The sequence below is a fragment of the Haemorhous mexicanus genome, chromosome 3 (assembly GCF_027477595.1).
Source record: "Haemorhous mexicanus isolate bHaeMex1 chromosome 3, bHaeMex1.pri, whole genome shotgun sequence".
Taxonomy (NCBI): domain Eukaryota; kingdom Metazoa; phylum Chordata; class Aves; order Passeriformes; family Fringillidae; genus Haemorhous; species Haemorhous mexicanus.
In genome coordinates, this window is record NC_082343.1 from 116,796,049 (window position 1) to 116,814,467 (window position 18,419).

An 18,419-nucleotide genomic window follows, 5' to 3' on the forward strand; every position below is an offset into this window, starting at 1 on the left:
GTGCAGGATCTCCGGAATTCCATCTCTGTGGGATCCCAGGAATTCCAGCCCTGTGGGACCCTGGGAATTCCAGCCCTGTTGGATCCCTGGAATTCCGTCCTTGGGTGATCCCCGGAATTCCGCGGTGTCCGTGTGTCCGCAGGCTCCGGGAAGATCTGGATGGACGACGTGTCCTGCACGGGCACCGAGGAGTCCCTGGAGCTCTGCAGCTTCTCGGGGTGGGGCCGCACCAACTGCGGCCACGCCGAGGACGCCGGAGTGCGCTGCCGGACAGACTGACCCCGCCGGACAGACTGACCCAGCTGGACAGACAGACTGACCCCCCGGACAGACTGACTGACCCCCTGGACAGACTGACTGACCCCCCGGACAGACTGACCCAGCTGGACAGACTGACCCCACCTGGACAGACTGACCCAGCCGGACAGACTGACCCCAGACAGACTGACCCAGCCGGACAGACTGACCCCAAATCCATCCCATAACGGAATGACCCCAAACCCATCCCATAATGGACTGACCCCAAATCCGCCCCAAAGGGGAACCCCAAATCCATCCCAAAGAGGAAATCCCAAATCCGCCCCATAGGGAAAATCCAAATCCATCATAAAGGGGAAAACCCCAAATCCATCCTAAAGGGGATCCCAAATCCATCCTAAAGGGGAACCCCAAATCCATCCCAAAGGGGAAAACCCCAATTCCATCCTAAAGGGGAACCCCAAATCCATTCTAAATGGGGATCCCAAATCCATCCCAAAGGGAAACCCCAAACCCATCTCAGACACTGGGGTGAAAACTCCAAACCCGTCCCAAAGGGGAAAACCCCAAATCCATCCTAAAGGGGAAAACCCCAAATCCATCCTAAAGGGGAAAACCCCAAATCCATCCCAAAGGGGCCGGGGACGATCCCAAATGGAAAACCCCAAATCCATCCCAAAGGGGCTGGGGACGATCCCAAAGAGGCTGACCCCAAATCCATCCCAAAGGGGCCGGGGACGATCCCAAAAAGGCTGACCCCAAATCCATCCCAAAGGGGCCGGGGACTATCCCAAAAAGGCTGACCCCAAACCCATCCCAAAGGGGCCGGGGACGATCCCAAATGGAAAACCCCAAATCCATCCCAAAGGGGCCGGGGACGATCCCAAATGGAAAACCCCAAATCCATCCCAAAGGGGCTGGGGACGATCCCAAAGAGGCTGATCCCAAATCCATCCCAAAGGGACCAGGGACGATCCCAAATGGAAAACCCCAAATCCATCCCAAAGGGGCCAGGGACAATCCCAAACAGGCTGACCCCAAACCCATCCCAAATCCCGCTCCCAGCCCGGATCCCGGGAATGGGATCTTTCCCAGAGAAATAAAGGATTTGTTCTTCTCCGGGTCGGGGTATGGGGTTTATGGGGTTTATGGGGTTTTTGGGGTTTTTGGGGGTTTATGGAGTTTTATAGGTTTTTATAGGGTATTATGGGGGTGATGGGGTTTTATGTGGGTTTTATGGCGTTTTATGGGGTTTATGGGGTTTATGGGGGTTTGTAGGATTTATGGGGTTATGAAGTTTTATGGGGTTGTATGTGGTTTATGGGGTTTTATAGGTTTTAATGGGGTCTATGGGGGTTTATGGGGTTTTAGGGTTTTATGGGGTTTATGGGGTTTATAGGGTTTATAGGGTCTATGGGGTTTATGGGGCTTTTAAGGGGTAATGGGGTTTTATGGGGTTTATGGGATTTTATGGAGTTTATGGGGGTTTTGGGGTTTTATGGAGGTTTTGGGGATTTTATTGGGTTTATGGGGTTTTATTTGGGTTACAGGGTTTATGAGGTTTTATGGGGTTTGTGGGGTTTATGGAGTTTTTGGGGTTTATGGGGTTTATGAGGTTTTATGGGGTTTATGGGGGTAATGGGGTTTATAGTGTTTATGGGATTTTATGGAGTTTATGGGGTTTTTGGTGTTTCATGGGGTTTACACGGTTTTATGTGGGTTTATGGGGTTTTATAGGTTTTAATGGGGTCTATGGGGGTTTATGGGGTTTTATGGGGCTTTTGGGGGTAATGGGGTTTATGGGGTTTATGGGATTTTAAGGGGTTTTATGGGGTTTATGGGGTTTATGGAGTTTTATGGGGTTTTATAGGGTATTATGGGGTTTATGGGATTTATGGGGTTCATGGGGCTCATGGGGTATTATGGGGCATTTTTGGGGTTTTGTGGGGGTTGAGGGGGATTTATGGGTTTTTATGGGGGCTTGGGGCATTGATGGGGTTTTATGGGGGCTTGGGGCATTTATGGGATTTTTTATGGGGGTTTAGGGGGTTTTATGGGGTTTTAGGGGTTTTATGGATATTTATGGGTTTTTATGGGGCTTTAGGGCATTTATGGGGTTTTAGGGCGTTTTGTGGGGTTTTGTGGACACTTATGGGTTTTTATGGGGCTTTAGGGCATTTATGGGGTTTTTATGGGGTTTTAGGGCGTTTTGTGGGGTTTTGTGGACATTTATGGGTTTTTATGGGCTTTTGTGGACATTTATGAGTTTTTATGGGGTTTTAGGGCATTTATGTGTTCTCACGGACCCCACAGCGCCCCCCCCCAAATTCCTGGAGATCCCCCAGCCCTTCCTTGATCCCTCCCCGCCCCACAGAGCCCCCAGAGCGCCCCAAACCCCCCCCGCTCCTTTTGGGGCCGCCCCAAAAGCCCTCGGCACCGCCCCAAGCCACGCCCACTCCGCGCTGACCACGCCCACACACTGCGCACGCCGCTTACGTCACCCCGCCAACGCTCGGTCACGCCCCCTCGCTTTGACCGCGCCCCGCGCTTGCCCGCGCGGCGCTGGCCACGCCCCTATCCCCGCCCCCAGCTCCATATTTGGAGTTTGGCCACGCCCCGGGAAGGGGCGGAGCCGTCGCGAGCGCGCGCGCGCGGAATTCGAACGGGGCGCCCGAAAACGGCCGAAAACGGCCGGAAAAGGATCCGGGAATTCCCGGGGGGATCGGCACCGGGAAAAGGATCCGGGAACTACCGGGGGGATCGGCACCGGGAAAAGGATCCCGGGATTCCCGGGGATCGGCGGCCGCAGCCAGCGAACCCCGGACCGAGGTGGGACCGGCGGCTCCTCCTGGAAACGTCCGGAGCTGGGATCGCCCCCCAAAATCCTGGGATCTCCCCAATTCCCAATTCCCAACCCTGGGTCCCCATCCCTGGGCCGGGATCCTCCCCCGCTCCACAATTCCTAAATCTGGGATCCCCCAGCCTGGGACCATCCCAGTTCCCGCGTCCGGGATTTTGGGGATCCCCCCGATTCCCGGATCCGGGACCTCCCAAATCACGGAACTCCCTAAATTCCCAAACGTGGGACGCCCCCCCCCCCCACCAATTCCCAAATCCAGTCCCCCCCCCAACCCAGGATTTCTGCAACTCCCAAATCTGCCCCCCTCCATTCCCAAAATTTCCCCAATTCCAAAAATTCCCCCCAGTTCCCAATCCGCCCCCCAGTGCCCTTAGGGTCCCTCCACGTCCCCTCGTGCCCCGCAGGATCGGGATCGGGATTGGGATCGGCTCCATGGACACCTTCCAGTCCCCGACGCCCTCGTCCCGCCGGGACAAAGCAGGTGAGGAACAGCGGGATGGTCCTGGGATGGTCCCGGGGGGTCGGGATGATCCCAGAGGGATCAGGATGGTCCTGGGATGGTCCCAGAGGGGTTGGGATGGTCCCGGGGGGGGTCGGGATCTTCCCAAAGTGGGATGGGGATGGTCCCAGAGGGATTGGGCTGGTCCTGGGATGGTCCCAAAAGGATCGGGATGGTCCTGGGATGATCCCGGGGGCATCGGGATGGTCCCAGAGGGATCGGGATCTTCCCAAAGTGGGATGGGGATGGTCCCAGAGGGGTTGGGATGGTCCCAGAGGGGTCGGGATCTTCCCAAAGTGGGATGGGGATGGTCCCAGAGGGGTCAGGATGATCCCAGAGGGATCGGGATGGTCCTGGGATGGTCCCAGAGGGGTCGGGATGGTCCTGGGATGGTCCCGGGAGGGGATCGGGATGGTCCTGGGATGGTCACAGAGGGGTCGGGATCTTCCCAAAGTGGGATGGGGATGGTCTCAGAGGGGTCGGGATGATCCCAGAGGGATCGGGATGGTCCTGGGATGGTCCCAAGTGGATCGAGGTGTCTGATCCCAGGATGGTCCCAAATGGATCAGAATGTTCCCAAAGGGGTCAGGATGTTCCCAGAGGGATGGGGATGGTTCCAGAGGGATCGGGATGGTCCCAGAGGGATTGAAGTGTCTGATCCTGGGATGTTCCCAAAGTGGGATGGGGATGGTCCCAGAGGGATGGGGATGTTTGATCCCGGGATGTGTCCTAAAGTGGGATGGGGATGTTTGATCCCAGAATGGTTCCAAAGGGATGGGAATATTTCCAAAGGGATGGGGATGGTCCCAAATGGATCGAGGTGTCTGATCCCAGGATGGTCCCAAAGGGATGGGATGGTCCCAGAGGGATCGGGATGGTTCCAGAAGGGTCGGGATGGTCCCCAAGGGATCGGGATGTTTGATCCCGGGATGTGTCCTAAAGTGGGATGGGGATGGTCCCAAAGGGGTCGGGATGATCCGATCCCAGTGGATTTCCCACGGGATCACCGGGAATTCTCCCCCCGCAGAGCCCAGCCCCGTGTCCGTGACCATCCCGGCCTCTCCCTTCATGCAGAAGTTGGGATTCGGCACCGGAGTCAGCGTCTACCTGATGAAAAGGTCGGGAATGGCCTCGGGAACCGGCCCGGGAAATCCCGGAGCCCATCCCGGTTTTCCTCCCTGTGGATACGGAGCCCAGGGAGGGATTTGGGGATTTGCGGAGCCGGGAAGGAGCGCGGTGTTGTGGGATAACTCTGTCCCAGCTGGAGTTCTGGGATTTGGACTCCATTCCTGGGAATTCCAGGATTTTGGGCTCCCTTATTTTGGGATAACCATTTCTAGGCTGGAATTCCAGGAATCTGGGCTCCATTCCTGTGAATTCTCAGATTCGGGCTCCATTATTTTGGGATAACTTTGTCCCAGCTGGAATTCTGGGATTTGGACTCCATTCCTGCGAATTCCAGGTTTTTGGCCTCCATCATTCTGGGATTACCCTGTCCTGGCTGGAATTCTGGGATTTTGGGCTCCATGATTTCGGGATAACCCTTTCCCAGCTGGAATCCAGAGATTTGGGCTCCATTCCTGGAAATTCCAGGATTTTGGGCTGCATCATTTTGGGATAACCCTTTCCCTGTCTGGAATTCTGGGATTTGAGCTCCATTACTTTGGGATAACCATTTCCCAGCTGGAATCCGGGATTTGGGCTCCATTATTTTGGGATAATCCTTTCCCTGGCTGGAATTCCAAGATTTTGGGCTCCATTCCTGGGAATTCCAAGATTTTGAGCTCCATTCTTTTGGGATAACCCTTTCCCAACTGGAATTCCTAGGATCTGGGCTCCATTCTTGCAAATTCTGGGGTTTAGGCTCCATTATTTTGGGATAACCCTGTCCTGTCTGGAATTCCAGGATTTTGGGCTCCATTATTTCAGCATAACCCCTTCCCAGCTGGAATTCCGGGATTTGGGCTCCAGTATTTTGGGATAAACCTTTCCCATCTGGAATTCCGGGATTTGGGCTCCATTCCTGGGAATTCCAGGATTTGGGCTCCATTATTTTGGGATAACCCTTTCCTGTCTGGAATTCCAGAATTTCGGCTCCATCATTTTGGGATAACCCCTTCCTAGCTGGAATTCTGGGTTTTGGGCTCCATTCCTGGGAATTCCAGGATTTTGGGCTCCATCATTTTGGGATAACCCTTTCCCTGGCTGGAATTCCAGGATTTTGGGCTCCATTCCTGGGAATTCCCAGATTTTGGGCTCCATTGTTTTGGGATAACCCTGTCCTGGCTGGAATTCCAGAATTTTGGGCTCCATTATTTCAGGATAACCCCTTCCCAGCTGGAATTCCGGGATTTGGGCTTCATTCCTGGGAATTCTGGACTTTGGGCTCTGTTATTTTGGGATAACCCTTTCCCAGCTGGAATTCCAGGATTTGGGCTTCATTCCTGGAAATTCTGGGATTTGGGCTCCATTATTTTGGGATAACGCTTTTCCAGCTGGAATCCAGAGATTTGGGCTTCATTCCTGGAAATTCTGGGATTTGGGCTCCATCATTTTGGGATAACCCTTTCGCAGGTGGAATTCCAGGGTTTTGGACTCCATTCCTGGGAATTCCAAGATTTTGGGCTCCATTCTTTTGGGATAACACTTTCCCTGGCTGGAATTCCAGTATGTTGGGCTCCGTTATTTCAGGATAACCCCTTCCCAGCTGGAATTCCGGGATTTGGGCTTCATTCCTGGGAATTCTGTACTTTGGGCTCCATTAGTTTGGGATAACCCTTTCCCAGCTGGAATTCCAAGGATTTGGGCTCCATTCCTTCCCTCCTCCAGCTCCCTCTGGGAATGGGGACAGATAAAAACTCCCTTTCCCGAGAATCCCCCGTTGCGATTCGCAGCGCTCCCATCCCACGTCGGGGGGGGGTCGGATCCTCTTTCCCCTGGGAATCCCGTGGGCATTCCGGCGTTTTTCCCGGGGCAGGTCGCCGCGGGGGCTGCCGCGCTCTCCGTGGGCCGTGAAGAAGATCAACGCCGGCTGCTCCCAGCGCCAGCGCCGCCTCTTCCAGCAGCGGCTGCGGGAGGAGGCGCGCACCCTGCGGAACCTGCGGCACCCCAACATCGTCGGTGCGCGTTCCCGGGAATGCCGCGGGGCTGGGGGGGGTGGGGGTGGATCCGTGGGAATGGGGGCGGATCCGTGGGAATGGAGGGGTTGGATCCATGGGAATGGAGGGGTTGGATGTGAAGGGAATGGAGGGGGTGGATTTGTTGGGAGGCGTTGGATCCATGGGAATGAAGATGTATTAATGGGAATGGAGGGGTTGGATTGGTTGGGAATGGGGATGGATCCACTGGGAATGGAGGGGTTGGATCCATGGGAATGGAGGGGTTGGATTTCTTGGGAATGTACAGGTGGATCCATGGGAATGGGATTGGATCCATGGGAATGGAGGCATTGGATTTGTTGGGAATGGGTTTGAATCCATGGGAATGGAGGGGTTGGATCCATGGGAATGGGGATGGATCCATGGGAATGAAGGGGTTGGATTTGTTGGGAATGTACAGGTGGATCCACTGGGAATGGGGGGGTTGGATTTGTTGGGAATGGAGAGGTAGGATTTGATGGGAATGGAGGGGTGGATCCATGGGAATGGAGGGGATGGATCCATGGGAATGGGGATGGATCCATGGGAACGGAGGGGTTGGATTTGTTGGGAATGTACAGATGGATCCATGGGAATGGGGATGGATCTATGGGAATGGAGGGCCTGGATCCATTGGGAATGGAGATGGGTCCATGGGAATGGAGGGATGGATCTATGGGAATGGACGGATGGATCCACTGGGAATGGGGTTGGATCCATGGGAATGGAGGGGTTGGATTTGATGGGAATGGGGTTGGATCCATTGGGAATGGAGGCGTTGGATCCATGGGAATGAAGATGTATTAATGGGAATGGAGGGGTTGGATTGGTTGGGAATGGGGATGGATCCACTGGGAATGGAGGGGTTGGATCCATGGGAATGGAGGGGTTGGATTTCTTGGGAATGTACAGGTGGATCCACTGGGAATGGGGGGGTTGGATTTGTTGGGAATGGAGAGGTAGGATTTGATGGGAATGGAGGGGTGGATCCATGGGAATGGAGGGGATGGATCCATGGGAATGGGGATGGATCCATGGGAATGGAGGGGTTGGATTTGTTGGGAATGTACAGATGGATCCACTGGGAATGGGGGGGTTGGATTTGTTTGGAATGGAGAGGTAGGATTTGATGGGAATGGAGGGGTGGATCCATGGGAATGGAGGGGATGGATCCATGGGAATGGGGATGGATCCATGGGAATGGAGGGGTTGGATTTGTTGGGAATGTACAGATGGATCCATTGGGAATGGAGATGGATCCATGGGAATGGAGGGATGGATCTATGGGAACGGACGGATGGATCCACTGGGAATGGGGTTGGGTCCATGGGAATGGAGGTGTTGGATTTGATGGGAATGGGGTTGGATCCATTGGGAATGGAGGTGTTGGATCCATGGGAATGAAGATGTATTAATGGGAATGGAGGGATTGGATTGGTTGGGAATGGGGATGGATCCACTGGGAATGGAGGGGTTGGATCCATGGGAATGGAGGGGTTGGATTTCTTGGGAATGTACAGGTGGATCCATGGGAATGGGATTGGATCCATGGGAATGGAGGCATTGGATTTGTTGCGAATGGGGTTGAATCCATGGGAATGGAGGGGTTGGATCCATGGGAATGGGGATGGATCCATGGGAATGGAGGGGTTGGATTTCTTGGGAATGTACAGGTGGATCCACTGGGAATGGAGGGGTTGGATTTGTTAGGAATGTACAGGTGGATCCACTGGGAATGGGGGGGTTGGATTTGTTGGGAATGGAGAGGTAGGATTTGATGGGAATGGAGGGGTGGATCCATGGGAATGGAGGGGATGGATCCATGGGAATGGGGATGGATCCATGGGAATGGAGGGGTTGGATTTGTTGGGAATGTACAGATGGATCCATGGGAATGGGGATGGATCTATGGGAATGGAGGGCCTGGATCCATTGGGAATGGAGATGGATCCATGGGAATGGAGGGATGGATCTATGGGAATGGACGGATGGATCCACTGGGAATGGGGTTGGATCCGTGGGAATGGAGGTGTTGGATTTGATGGGAATGGGGTTGGATCCATTGGGAATGGAGGCGTTGGATCCATGGGAATGAAGATGTATTAATGGGAATGGAGGGGTTGGATTGGTTGGGAATGGGGATGGATCCACTGGGAATGGAGGGGTTGGATCCATGGGAATGGAGGGGTTGGATTTCTTGGGAATGTACAGGTGGATCCATGGGAATGGGATTGGATCCATGGGAATGGAGGCATTGGATTTGTTGGGAATGGGGATGGATCCATGGGAATGGGGATGGATCTGTGGGAATGTGGTTGGATTTGTTGGGAATAGAAGGGTGGATCCATGGGAATGGAGGGGGTGGATCCATTGGCAATGGAGGGGGTGGATCCACTGGGAATGGGGTTGGATCCATGGGAATGGAGGGGTTGGATTGGTTGGGAATGGGGTTGGATTTGATGGGAATCGAGCTGGATCCATGGGAATGGCGGGGTTGGATTTGTTGGGAATGGAGGGTTTGGATCCATTGGGAATCGAGATGGATCCATGGGAATGGAGGGGTTGGATCTATTGGGAATGGAGGGGGTGGATCCATTGGGAATGGGGTTGAATCCATCGGGAATGGAGGGGGTGGAGCCAATTCCAGAGGGAGATGAGGGGGATTTGGGATCAGGGAATTCCAGACCTCCCAGTGCCTCTGGAATTCCCAGGGAAGCCGGGGCTGCTCCCAGATCCCTGGGAGTGTCCAAGGATGGATTTGGAGCTCCCTGGGATCGTTGGAGGGCTCAGGGTTGGGTTGGGATGGGATTGAAATCCATGAATCCCCTCGGGAACATTCCTTGATTGTGGCTTCTATCCATTCCCATGGATCCCATCCCCATTCCCATGGATCCCATTCCCATGGATCCCATTGCCATCCCCATTCCCATTCCCATGGATCCCATTCCCATGGATCCCATCCCATTGCCATCCCCATTCCCATTTCCACAGATCCCATTCCCATGGATCTCATTCCCACAGCTCCCATTCCCATTCCCACAGATCCCATTCCCATAGATCCCACGGATCCCATTCCCATAGCTTCCATTCCCACAAATCCCATTCCCACGGATCCCACGGTTCCCATTCCCACGGATCCCACCCCATTGTCATTCCCATTCCCACAGATCCCATGGCTCCCATGGCTCCCATTCCCATGGATCCCATTCCCACAAATCCCATTCCCATTCCCACGGCTCCCATTGCTATTCCCACGTATCCCATGGTTCCCATTCCCACAGATCCCACGGTTCCCATTCCCACGGATCCCATCCCATTGTCATTCCCATTCCCACAGATCCCATGGCTCCCATTCCCATGGATCCCACGGCTCCCATGGCTCCCATTCCCATGGATCCCATTCCCACAAATCCCATTCCCATTCCCACGGCTCCCATTGCTATTCCCACGTATCCCATGGCTCCCATTCCCACAGATCCCATGGATCCCATTCCCATGGCTCCCATTCCCACGGATCCCACGACTCCCATTCCCACAGATCCCAGGGCTCCCATTCCCATGGATCCCATGGATCCCATTCCCATTCCCACAGATCCCATGGTTCCCATTCCGATTCCCACAGATCCCATGTCTCCCATTCCCATTCCCACGGCTCCCATTGCCACGGATCCTGTGGCTCCCATTCCCATTTCCACAGCTCCCGTGGCTCCCATTCCCACAGATCCCATTCCCACGGCTCCCTTTCCCATTCCCAGGGTACCGGGCGCTGACGGAGGCTCCGGACGGGAGCCTTTGCCTGGCCATGGAATTCGGGGGGGAGAAATCCCTGAATGACCTCATCGAGGAGCGCCGGGAGCAGGGCCTGGGAATGTTCCCGGCCGCCACCATCCTGCACGTGGCCCTCAGCATGGCCAGGGGCCTCCAGGTACCGGGAACATCCCGGGGAATTCCAGGGAAATTCCTGGCATCCCGGGGAAAAAAAAAAACAACACCCTGGGATTTTGGGAAAGCCCTGGGGTTCTGGGAAAATCCCGGGATTCTGGGATAAATGGGAGCCAAGGGGGCTTTCTGGATGCTGGGGGTGTTGGGATAGGGATGGAGATGGGTGGGAGCTTGGGAAGGAATTCCTGGCTGGGCTGGAATTCCCAGAGGATCCCTGAGAGTGTCCAAGGAAAGGTTGGATCACGCTGGGATCATGGGAAGTGTCCCTGGGATGGGATTGAAGGTCCATGGATCCCATCCCAAACCATCCCGGGATTCTGGGATTAAGGACACTCAGGATCCATCCTGAGGGACTTTTATGGGATTCGGGGATGGAAAAGGGAAGGGAGACCCTGCCTGGAGTCCCCAATTCCCAGGGAAGCCCCTGGATCCCAAAATTCCTTCTGGGAGAGGAACCTTGATGGGGCTGGATCCAATCCAGGAGAGCTGGAGAGTGATTTGGGAAAAGGGCCTGGAATGGCAGCACAGGGAACAGCTCCCACCATGGCCAGAGGGTCGGGATTTGGGGATCTTGGGGATTTTGGGAAGGAATTCCCGGCTGGGCTGGAATTCCCAGAGAATCCCTGGCAGTGCCCAAGGAGCGGCCGCGGGATTGGGCCGATCCATGAGATCCCCCCCCCATCCACGGATCCCGAGCCACGCCTGGAGGTTTCCAGGCTGGATCTGGGATTTCCCCTCGGTTCCCCGATCCGACGGCATTCCCGGCATTCCCGGGATTCCCCCGCAGTACCTGCACACGGAGCAGCGGCTGCTGCACGGCGACATCAAATCCCCCAACGTCGTCGTCCGCGGCGCCTTCGAGGCCGTGAAGATCTGCGACGTCGGCGTCTCCCTGCCCCTGGATGAGAACCTGACAGGTGGGACCCCGGGAATTCCCGGGAATGGGGGGTCCCCGGCCGCGGGGATGGAATGTGGGACTCCCACCCCGTGGATCCCATTCCCAAAATCCCTTTGATCCCGTGATCCCATTGCAGTGAGCAATCCCATTCCCGATCCCGTTGTAGTGAGCGATCCCCTTCCCAATCCATTCCAATTCCTGATCCCATTCCCGATATCCTTTGATCCTGTTGCAGTGAGCGATCCCATTCCCATGGATCCCACTCCCATTCCCATGGATCCCATTCCCACTGTCATCGATGCCATTCCCACTGTCACCGATGCCATTCCTATGGATCCCATTCCCATTCCCATGGATCCCACTCCCATTGTCACCGATCCCATTCCAGGAATGTGGGGGTCCTGGAAATGTGAGATTCCCAGAAAAACTGGATTTCCAGAAATCTGGGATTTCCAGGAATGTGAGATGCCCATCCCATGGATCCCATTCCTACTCCCACGGATCCCATTCCAGTGGGTCCCATCTCCATTCCCATTGGGATGGGATTCCCAGGAATGTGGGGTTCCCGGGAATGTAGGAGTCCCATCCCCATGGATCTCATCCTATTCCCACGGATCCCATTCCCAAGGATTACAGTGAGCGATCCCATTCCCAATATCCCATTGATCCCCTTGCAGTGAGGGATCCCATTCCCAATCCTGATCCCTTTGATCCCTCTGATCCCATTATCCTGCTGCAGTGAACGATCCCATTCCCGATCTGATCCTGTTGCTCCCACTGCAGCGGGCGACCCCAATCCTGATCCCATTGCTGATCCCAATATCCCAATCCTATTCCCTGTTTGCTCCCTCTGCTCCCACTGCAGTGAGCGATCCCATTCCCGATCCATTCCCAATCCCATTCCCGATCTGATCCTGTTGCTCCCACTGCAGTGAGTGATCCCATTCCCAGTCCTGTTCCCAATATCCTGTTATCCCACTGCAGTGAGTGATCCCATTCCCAATCCATTCCCATTCCCAATCCTGTTCCCAATATCCCCTGATCCCACTGCACTAAGCGATCCCATTCCCGATCCCATTCCCATGCTCACTCGTGATTCCACTATCCCAATCCCATTCCCGATTTGCTCCTGTTATCCCTCCGCAGTGAGCAACCCCGATCCAATTCCCGATCCCATTCCTGATCCCATTCCCGATCTGCTCCCGTTATCCCTCCGCATTGAGCAAGGGCGACCCCAATCCCATTCCCGCTATCCCATTCCTGCTATCCCATTATCCCATCGATCCCATTCCCGCAATCCCGTTATCCCACTGATCCCGTTCCCGCTCTCCCTTTCCGGCAGTGAGTGACCCCGATATCCCATTCCCGCTATCCCATTATCCCAATGATCCCATTCCTGATCCCATTCCTGCTATCCCGCTATCCCACTGATCCCATTCCCGCTATCCTGCTAACCCACTGATCCCATTCCTGCTATCCTATTCCTGCAGTGAGCAACCCCGCTATCCCGCTATCCCACTGATCCCATTGCCGATCCCGTTCCCGCTCTCCCATTCTGGCAGTGAGCAACCCCAATATCCCATTCCCGCTATCCCGTTATCCCACTGATCCCATTCCCGATCCCATTCCCACTCTCCCATTCTGGCGGTGAGCAACCCCAATATCCCATTCCCGCTATCCCACTATCCCACTGATCCCATTCCCACTCCGACCCTGTCCCGGCAGTGAGCGACCCCGATATCCCACTCCCGATCCCATTCCCGCTATCCCATTATCCCACTATCCCACTGATGCCGTTCCCGCTCCAATCCAATTCCCATTCCGGCAGTGAGCGACCCCCCTATCCCATTATCCCATATCCCACTATCCCATTATCCCGCTATCCCACCGTTCCCACTCCGACCCCATTCCCGTCCCAGCAGTGAGCGACCCCCCTATCCCATTATCCCGCTATCCCATTATCCCACCGATGCCGTTCCCGACCCCATTCCCATCCTGGCAGTGCGCGACCCCGCTATCCCATATCCCGCTGTCACATTATCCCGCTATCCCATTATCCCATCCCATATCCCCCTATCCCACCGATGCCGTTCCCGCTCCGACCCCATTCCCGTTCCAGCAGTGAGTGATCCTGCTATCCCACCGATCCCATTCCCACTCCGATCCCATTCAGGCAGTGCGCGACCCCGATATCCCATTATCCCGCTATCCCACCGATGCCGTTCCCGACCCCATTCCCGTCCTGGCAGTGCGCGACCCCGCTATCCCATTATCCCACTATCCCGCTATCCCACCAATGCCATTCCCGTTCCCATTCCGGTGCCGGCAGTGCGGGACCCGTCGGTCCCCTACGTGGGCACGGAGCCCTGGAGCCCGCCCGAGGCGCTGCGGCCGGGCGGGGCCATCTCGGACCGCGCCGACGTCTTCGCCTTCGGCCTCACGCTCTGGGAGATGCTGGCCCTGAGCGTGCCCCACCTGCCCCTGCCGCCCCAGGGCGGCTCCGACGGTACGGAACACCGGGAATCGCGGGAATTCCGCCAGTTAGGGGAGCTGCAGACAGGGAATGGGCGCGGGGAAGGGATGCAGGGAATGCTGGGGTGGGAAAGGAGAGCTGGGATTTGGGAAAGAGCTGGAGGGAGCCAGGGAATGGCTTCCAGTGGGAAAGGGGAGCTTGGGATGGTGGGAGCTTGGGAAGGGATTCCTGGCTGGGCTGGGATTCCCAGAGAATCCCTGGATCCCTGGCAGTGTCCAAGGGTGGGTTTGGATCACCCTGGGATGGTGGGAAGTGTCCCTGGGATGGGATTGAAGGTCCGTGGATCCCATCCCAAACCATCCCGGGATTCTGGGATCAAGGACACTCAGGATCCATCCCGAGGGATTTTTTTATGGAATTCTGGGATAGAAAAGGGAAGGGAGACCCTGCCTGGAGTCCCCAATTCCCAGGGAAGCCCCTGGATCCCGAAATTCCTTCTCAGGGAGGAGTTGGGATGGGGCTGGATCCAACCCAGGAGAGCTGGAGAGGGATTTGGGAAAAGGGCCTGGAATGGCAGCACAGGGAACGGCTCCCACCACAGCCAGAGGGTCGGGATTTAGGAAGGAATTCCCAGCTGGGAAGGTGAGGAGGGCCTCGCCTGGAATTCCCAGAGGATCCCTGGGAGCATCAGGAAGTGCCAGGATGGGATCATGGCAGAATTCCCAGGATCCGCTCCCAATGGCCACACTCTCCTGCCATTCCAGAGGGTTGGGAATTTGGGATCTCGGGGTTTCGGGATTTCAGGATTTTGGAATTTTGGGAAGGAATTCCTGGCTGGGAGGGTGAGAAGGGGCTGGGCTGGAATTCCCAGAAAAAGAATGAGTGTCCAAGGAAAGGCTGGGATCCCCCTGGGAAGAGCAGGGAGCGCTGGGCTGGGATTGGGGCCGGGATTCCCGGGATCTCCTCCCCACAGCCACGCCTGGCCACCATTCCAGAGGGTCAGGATTTTGGGATCTTGGGGTTTTGTGATCTTAGGGTTGTGGGATTTTGGGGTTTGGGGATCTTGGGATGGAATTCCCGGCTGGGAGGGTGAGGAGAGACTGGGCTGGGAATTCCCAGCAGATCCGTGGGAAGAGCAGGGAGCGCCGGGCTGAGACTGGGGCAGGATTCCCAGGATCCACTGCCAATGGCTGCACCCGGCATTCCAGAGGGTTGGGATTTTGGGATCTTGGAGTTCTGGGATCTTGGGAAGGAATTCCCGGCTGGGAGGGAGGGTGTGGAGAGACTGGGCTGGAATTCCCAGCAGATCCCTGGGAAGAGCAGGGAGCGCCGGGCTGGGCTCGGGGCCGGGATTCCCGTGACCCGCTCCCTCCTTCCTTCCCTCCGTCCCGGCATTCCAGAGGAGGATTCCAGCGGCTCGGAGGACTCCTGGGACGAGCGCGCGTACCTGGCGGCGCTGGGCTCGCGGCCGCCGCTGCCCCCGGAGGCGGCGCTGGATCCGGCGCAGGCCCCGGTGCGGGAGCTCTTCTGCGCATGCACCGCCCGCGAGCCCCGGCAGCGCCCCCCGGCGGCGCGCATCGTGCGCGCGCTGGAGGGGGACGGGGCGGGAACGCCGGGATAACGCACCGGGAATGGAGGGATAACCCACCGGGAATGGAGGGATAATGCACCGGGAATGGAGGGATAACCCATCGGGAATGGAGGGATAACCCATCGGGAATGGAGGGATAATGCATTGGGAACGCCGGGATAACACAGCACCAGGAATGGAGGGATAATGCACCGGGAATGGAGGGATAATGCACAGGGAATGGGGGGATAACGCACCGGGAATGGAGGGATAACCCAACGGGAATGGAGGGATAACACAGCACAGGGAATGCCGGGATAACACAGCACCGGGAATGGAGGGATAACGCACAGGGAATGGAGGGATAACGCACCGGGAATGGAGGGATAACACAGCGCAGGGAAAGGCGGGATAACACAGCACCAGAAACGGTGGGATAACGTACTAGGAATGCTGGGATAACGCACCTGGAACGGCAGGATAACACCACACCGGGAATGCTGGGATAACGCAGCACCGGGAACGGAGGGATAACACAGCACAGGGAATGCTGGGATAACACACCGGGAACGCCGGGATAACACAGCACCGTGAATGGAGGGATAACACACCGGGAATGCTGGGATAGCACAGCAGGAACGGCGGGATAACGCACAGGGAATGCCAGGATAACGCACCGGGAATACCGGGATAACGCACTGGGAATGCCAGGATAACACACAGGGAATGCCGGGATAACGCACTAGGAATGGAGGGACAACACCACACAGGGAATGGGGGGATAACGCACAGCAGGAATGCCAGGATAATGCACAGGGAATGCCAGGATAATGCACTGGGAATGGTGGGATAACACACTGGGAATGGCGGGAGAACACACAGGGAATGGCGGGATTACACAGTGGGAATTCTGGGATAACGGAGCCCTGAGAGCCCAGGATAACAGAGTGGGAATGCCGGCATCATGGAGCCAGGATTCCCAGGATAATGGAGCTGGAATTCACGGGATTATGGAGCACAGCATTCCCAGGATTTCAAAACTGGCATTCCCGACATTCCAGAATCTTGGCCCTCCTGGAATTCCAGTGGGACGTGATTCTGGAGCCTGGCATTCCAGAGTTTCACATTCCCAGAGCTGCAGCATTCCCAGAATTCCAGAGCCCTGACATTCCCAGATTTCCAGAGCCCTGACACTCCTCCCACATTTCCAGAGCGTGACATTCCCAGATTCCCAGCAGGAGGTTATTCCCGACATTCCCGGATTTCCCTTTTTTCCTGGAGTTTCCCTCTTTTAGGTCAGCTTTTCCCTCCTTTTCCAGTTGGATTTTCCCTCTTTTTCGGGCTGGAATTTCCCAAGGTTCCAGGCTGGATTCTCCCTTGTTGGAGGTTGGATTTTCCCAAGTTTTTTTCCCAGATTTTTCCCTTTTTTTTGGGGCTCAGATTTCCCTCCTTTCTCGTTTGGATTTTCCCTCTTTTTTTGGGCTGGAATTTCCCGAATTTTCCCCTTGGATTTTCCCTCGGGAACGTTCCCAATAAATCCATGTGTTCCTCTCTCTGGGCTTTTCCTTGGAATTTGGCTTTTCCAGAGGGGTGGGAGCCGGGATGGGATTCGGGTGCTCTGAGGGGGGAAAATTCCCAAAAAAACCTGGAATGTTCCTTAAAACCCCCAAATATTCCCATAAAACCTTGGAATGTTCCCATAAATCCTTGGAATATCCTCATAAAATCATGAACATCCCCCAAAAAAACTCCAGATTATTCCCATAAAACCTTGGAATATCCTTAAAAAACCTGGAATATTCACATGAAACCTTGGAATATAAAAAAAAAAAAAAACAACCCTGGAATATTCCCATAAAACACGGACTATTCCCATAAAACCTTGGAATATTTCCATTAAAAATTGGAATATCCTTGGAATATCCTCAAAAACCCCTGGAAAAGTCTCAAAAACCTTGGAATGTTCCCATAAAACCTTGGAATGTTCCCATAAAACCCCTGGAATATTTCCATAAAACCTTGGAATATTTGTCACAAAACAATGGAATACCATAAACCCCCAGAATATTCCCATAAAACCTGGAATATCCTCATAAAACCTTGGAATATCCCCCAAAAACCTGGAGTATTCCCAAAAAAACCCTCCAATATTTCCATAAAACCTTGGAGTATTTCCATAAATCCTTGGAATATTCCCCCCAAAAAACTCCAGATCATTCCCATAAAACCTTGGAATATCAAAAAAAAAAAAAAAAATCCTGGAATATTCCCATAAAACCTGGAATTTTCCCATAAACCCTTTGAATGTCCTCATAAAACCTTGGAATATTTCCATTAAAAATTGGAATATCCTCAAAAACCCCCTGGAATATTCCCATAAAACCTTGGAATTTTTCCATTAAAATTTGGAATATCCTTGGAATAACCTCAAAAACCCCTGGAAAAGTCTCAAAAACCTTGGAATGTTCCCATAAAACCTGGAATGTCCTGATGAAATCACGGAATCTCACCATGAAACCTTGGAATATTTCCATTAAAGGAATGAAATGACAGAAAGCTTTGGAGTATGTTCAGAAATTTATGGAATGTCATCAGGAAAACCTTGGAATACTGACAGAAAACATTGGAACAGCATCAGAAAACCTCGGGAATGTTGGCAGGAATGGATGGAACATCCTCAGGAAACCTCGGGATGTCCCCTGGAATTCCCTGCCTGGGAGGCTCCGGGTGGGAAAAGCCTCGGGCAGAATTCCCAGAATTCCCAGGAAGGAAGGGCCGACCC

General features: G+C 54.7%; 2 protein-coding genes across 4 annotated transcripts in view; both read left to right on the plus strand.

Annotated features, from left to right (window-relative positions):
* SCARA5 (scavenger receptor class A member 5) overlaps positions 1 to 395 on the plus strand; it is a 28,388-nt gene extending 27,993 nt beyond the window's left edge. For 2 of the 3 annotated variants that reach the window (XM_059843145.1, XM_059843146.1), the window contains exon 9: positions 143 to 395. In XM_059843145.1, coding sequence (XP_059699128.1) covers positions 143 to 279 — 137 coding nt within the window. In that variant the 3' untranslated portion in view covers positions 280 to 395. The remainder of the gene's footprint in view (positions 1 to 142) is intronic. The other variant, XM_059843144.1, reaches the window with a different exon arrangement.
* A 2,348-nt stretch (positions 396 to 2,743) lies between these two features.
* Positions 2,744 to 17,190, plus strand: PBK (PDZ binding kinase). Its single transcript, XM_059843162.1, has 8 exons — positions 2,744 to 3,087; positions 3,523 to 3,599; positions 4,645 to 4,735; positions 6,595 to 6,737; positions 10,510 to 10,679; positions 11,484 to 11,613; positions 13,924 to 14,100; positions 15,468 to 17,190. Exons 2-8 carry the CDS (start codon positions 3,551 to 3,553, stop codon positions 15,686 to 15,688), a joined length of 981 nt encoding a protein of 326 aa, XP_059699145.1. The 5' UTR covers positions 2,744 to 3,087; positions 3,523 to 3,550; the 3' UTR covers positions 15,689 to 17,190.
* Positions 17,191 to 18,419: the final 1,229 nt, after the last annotated feature.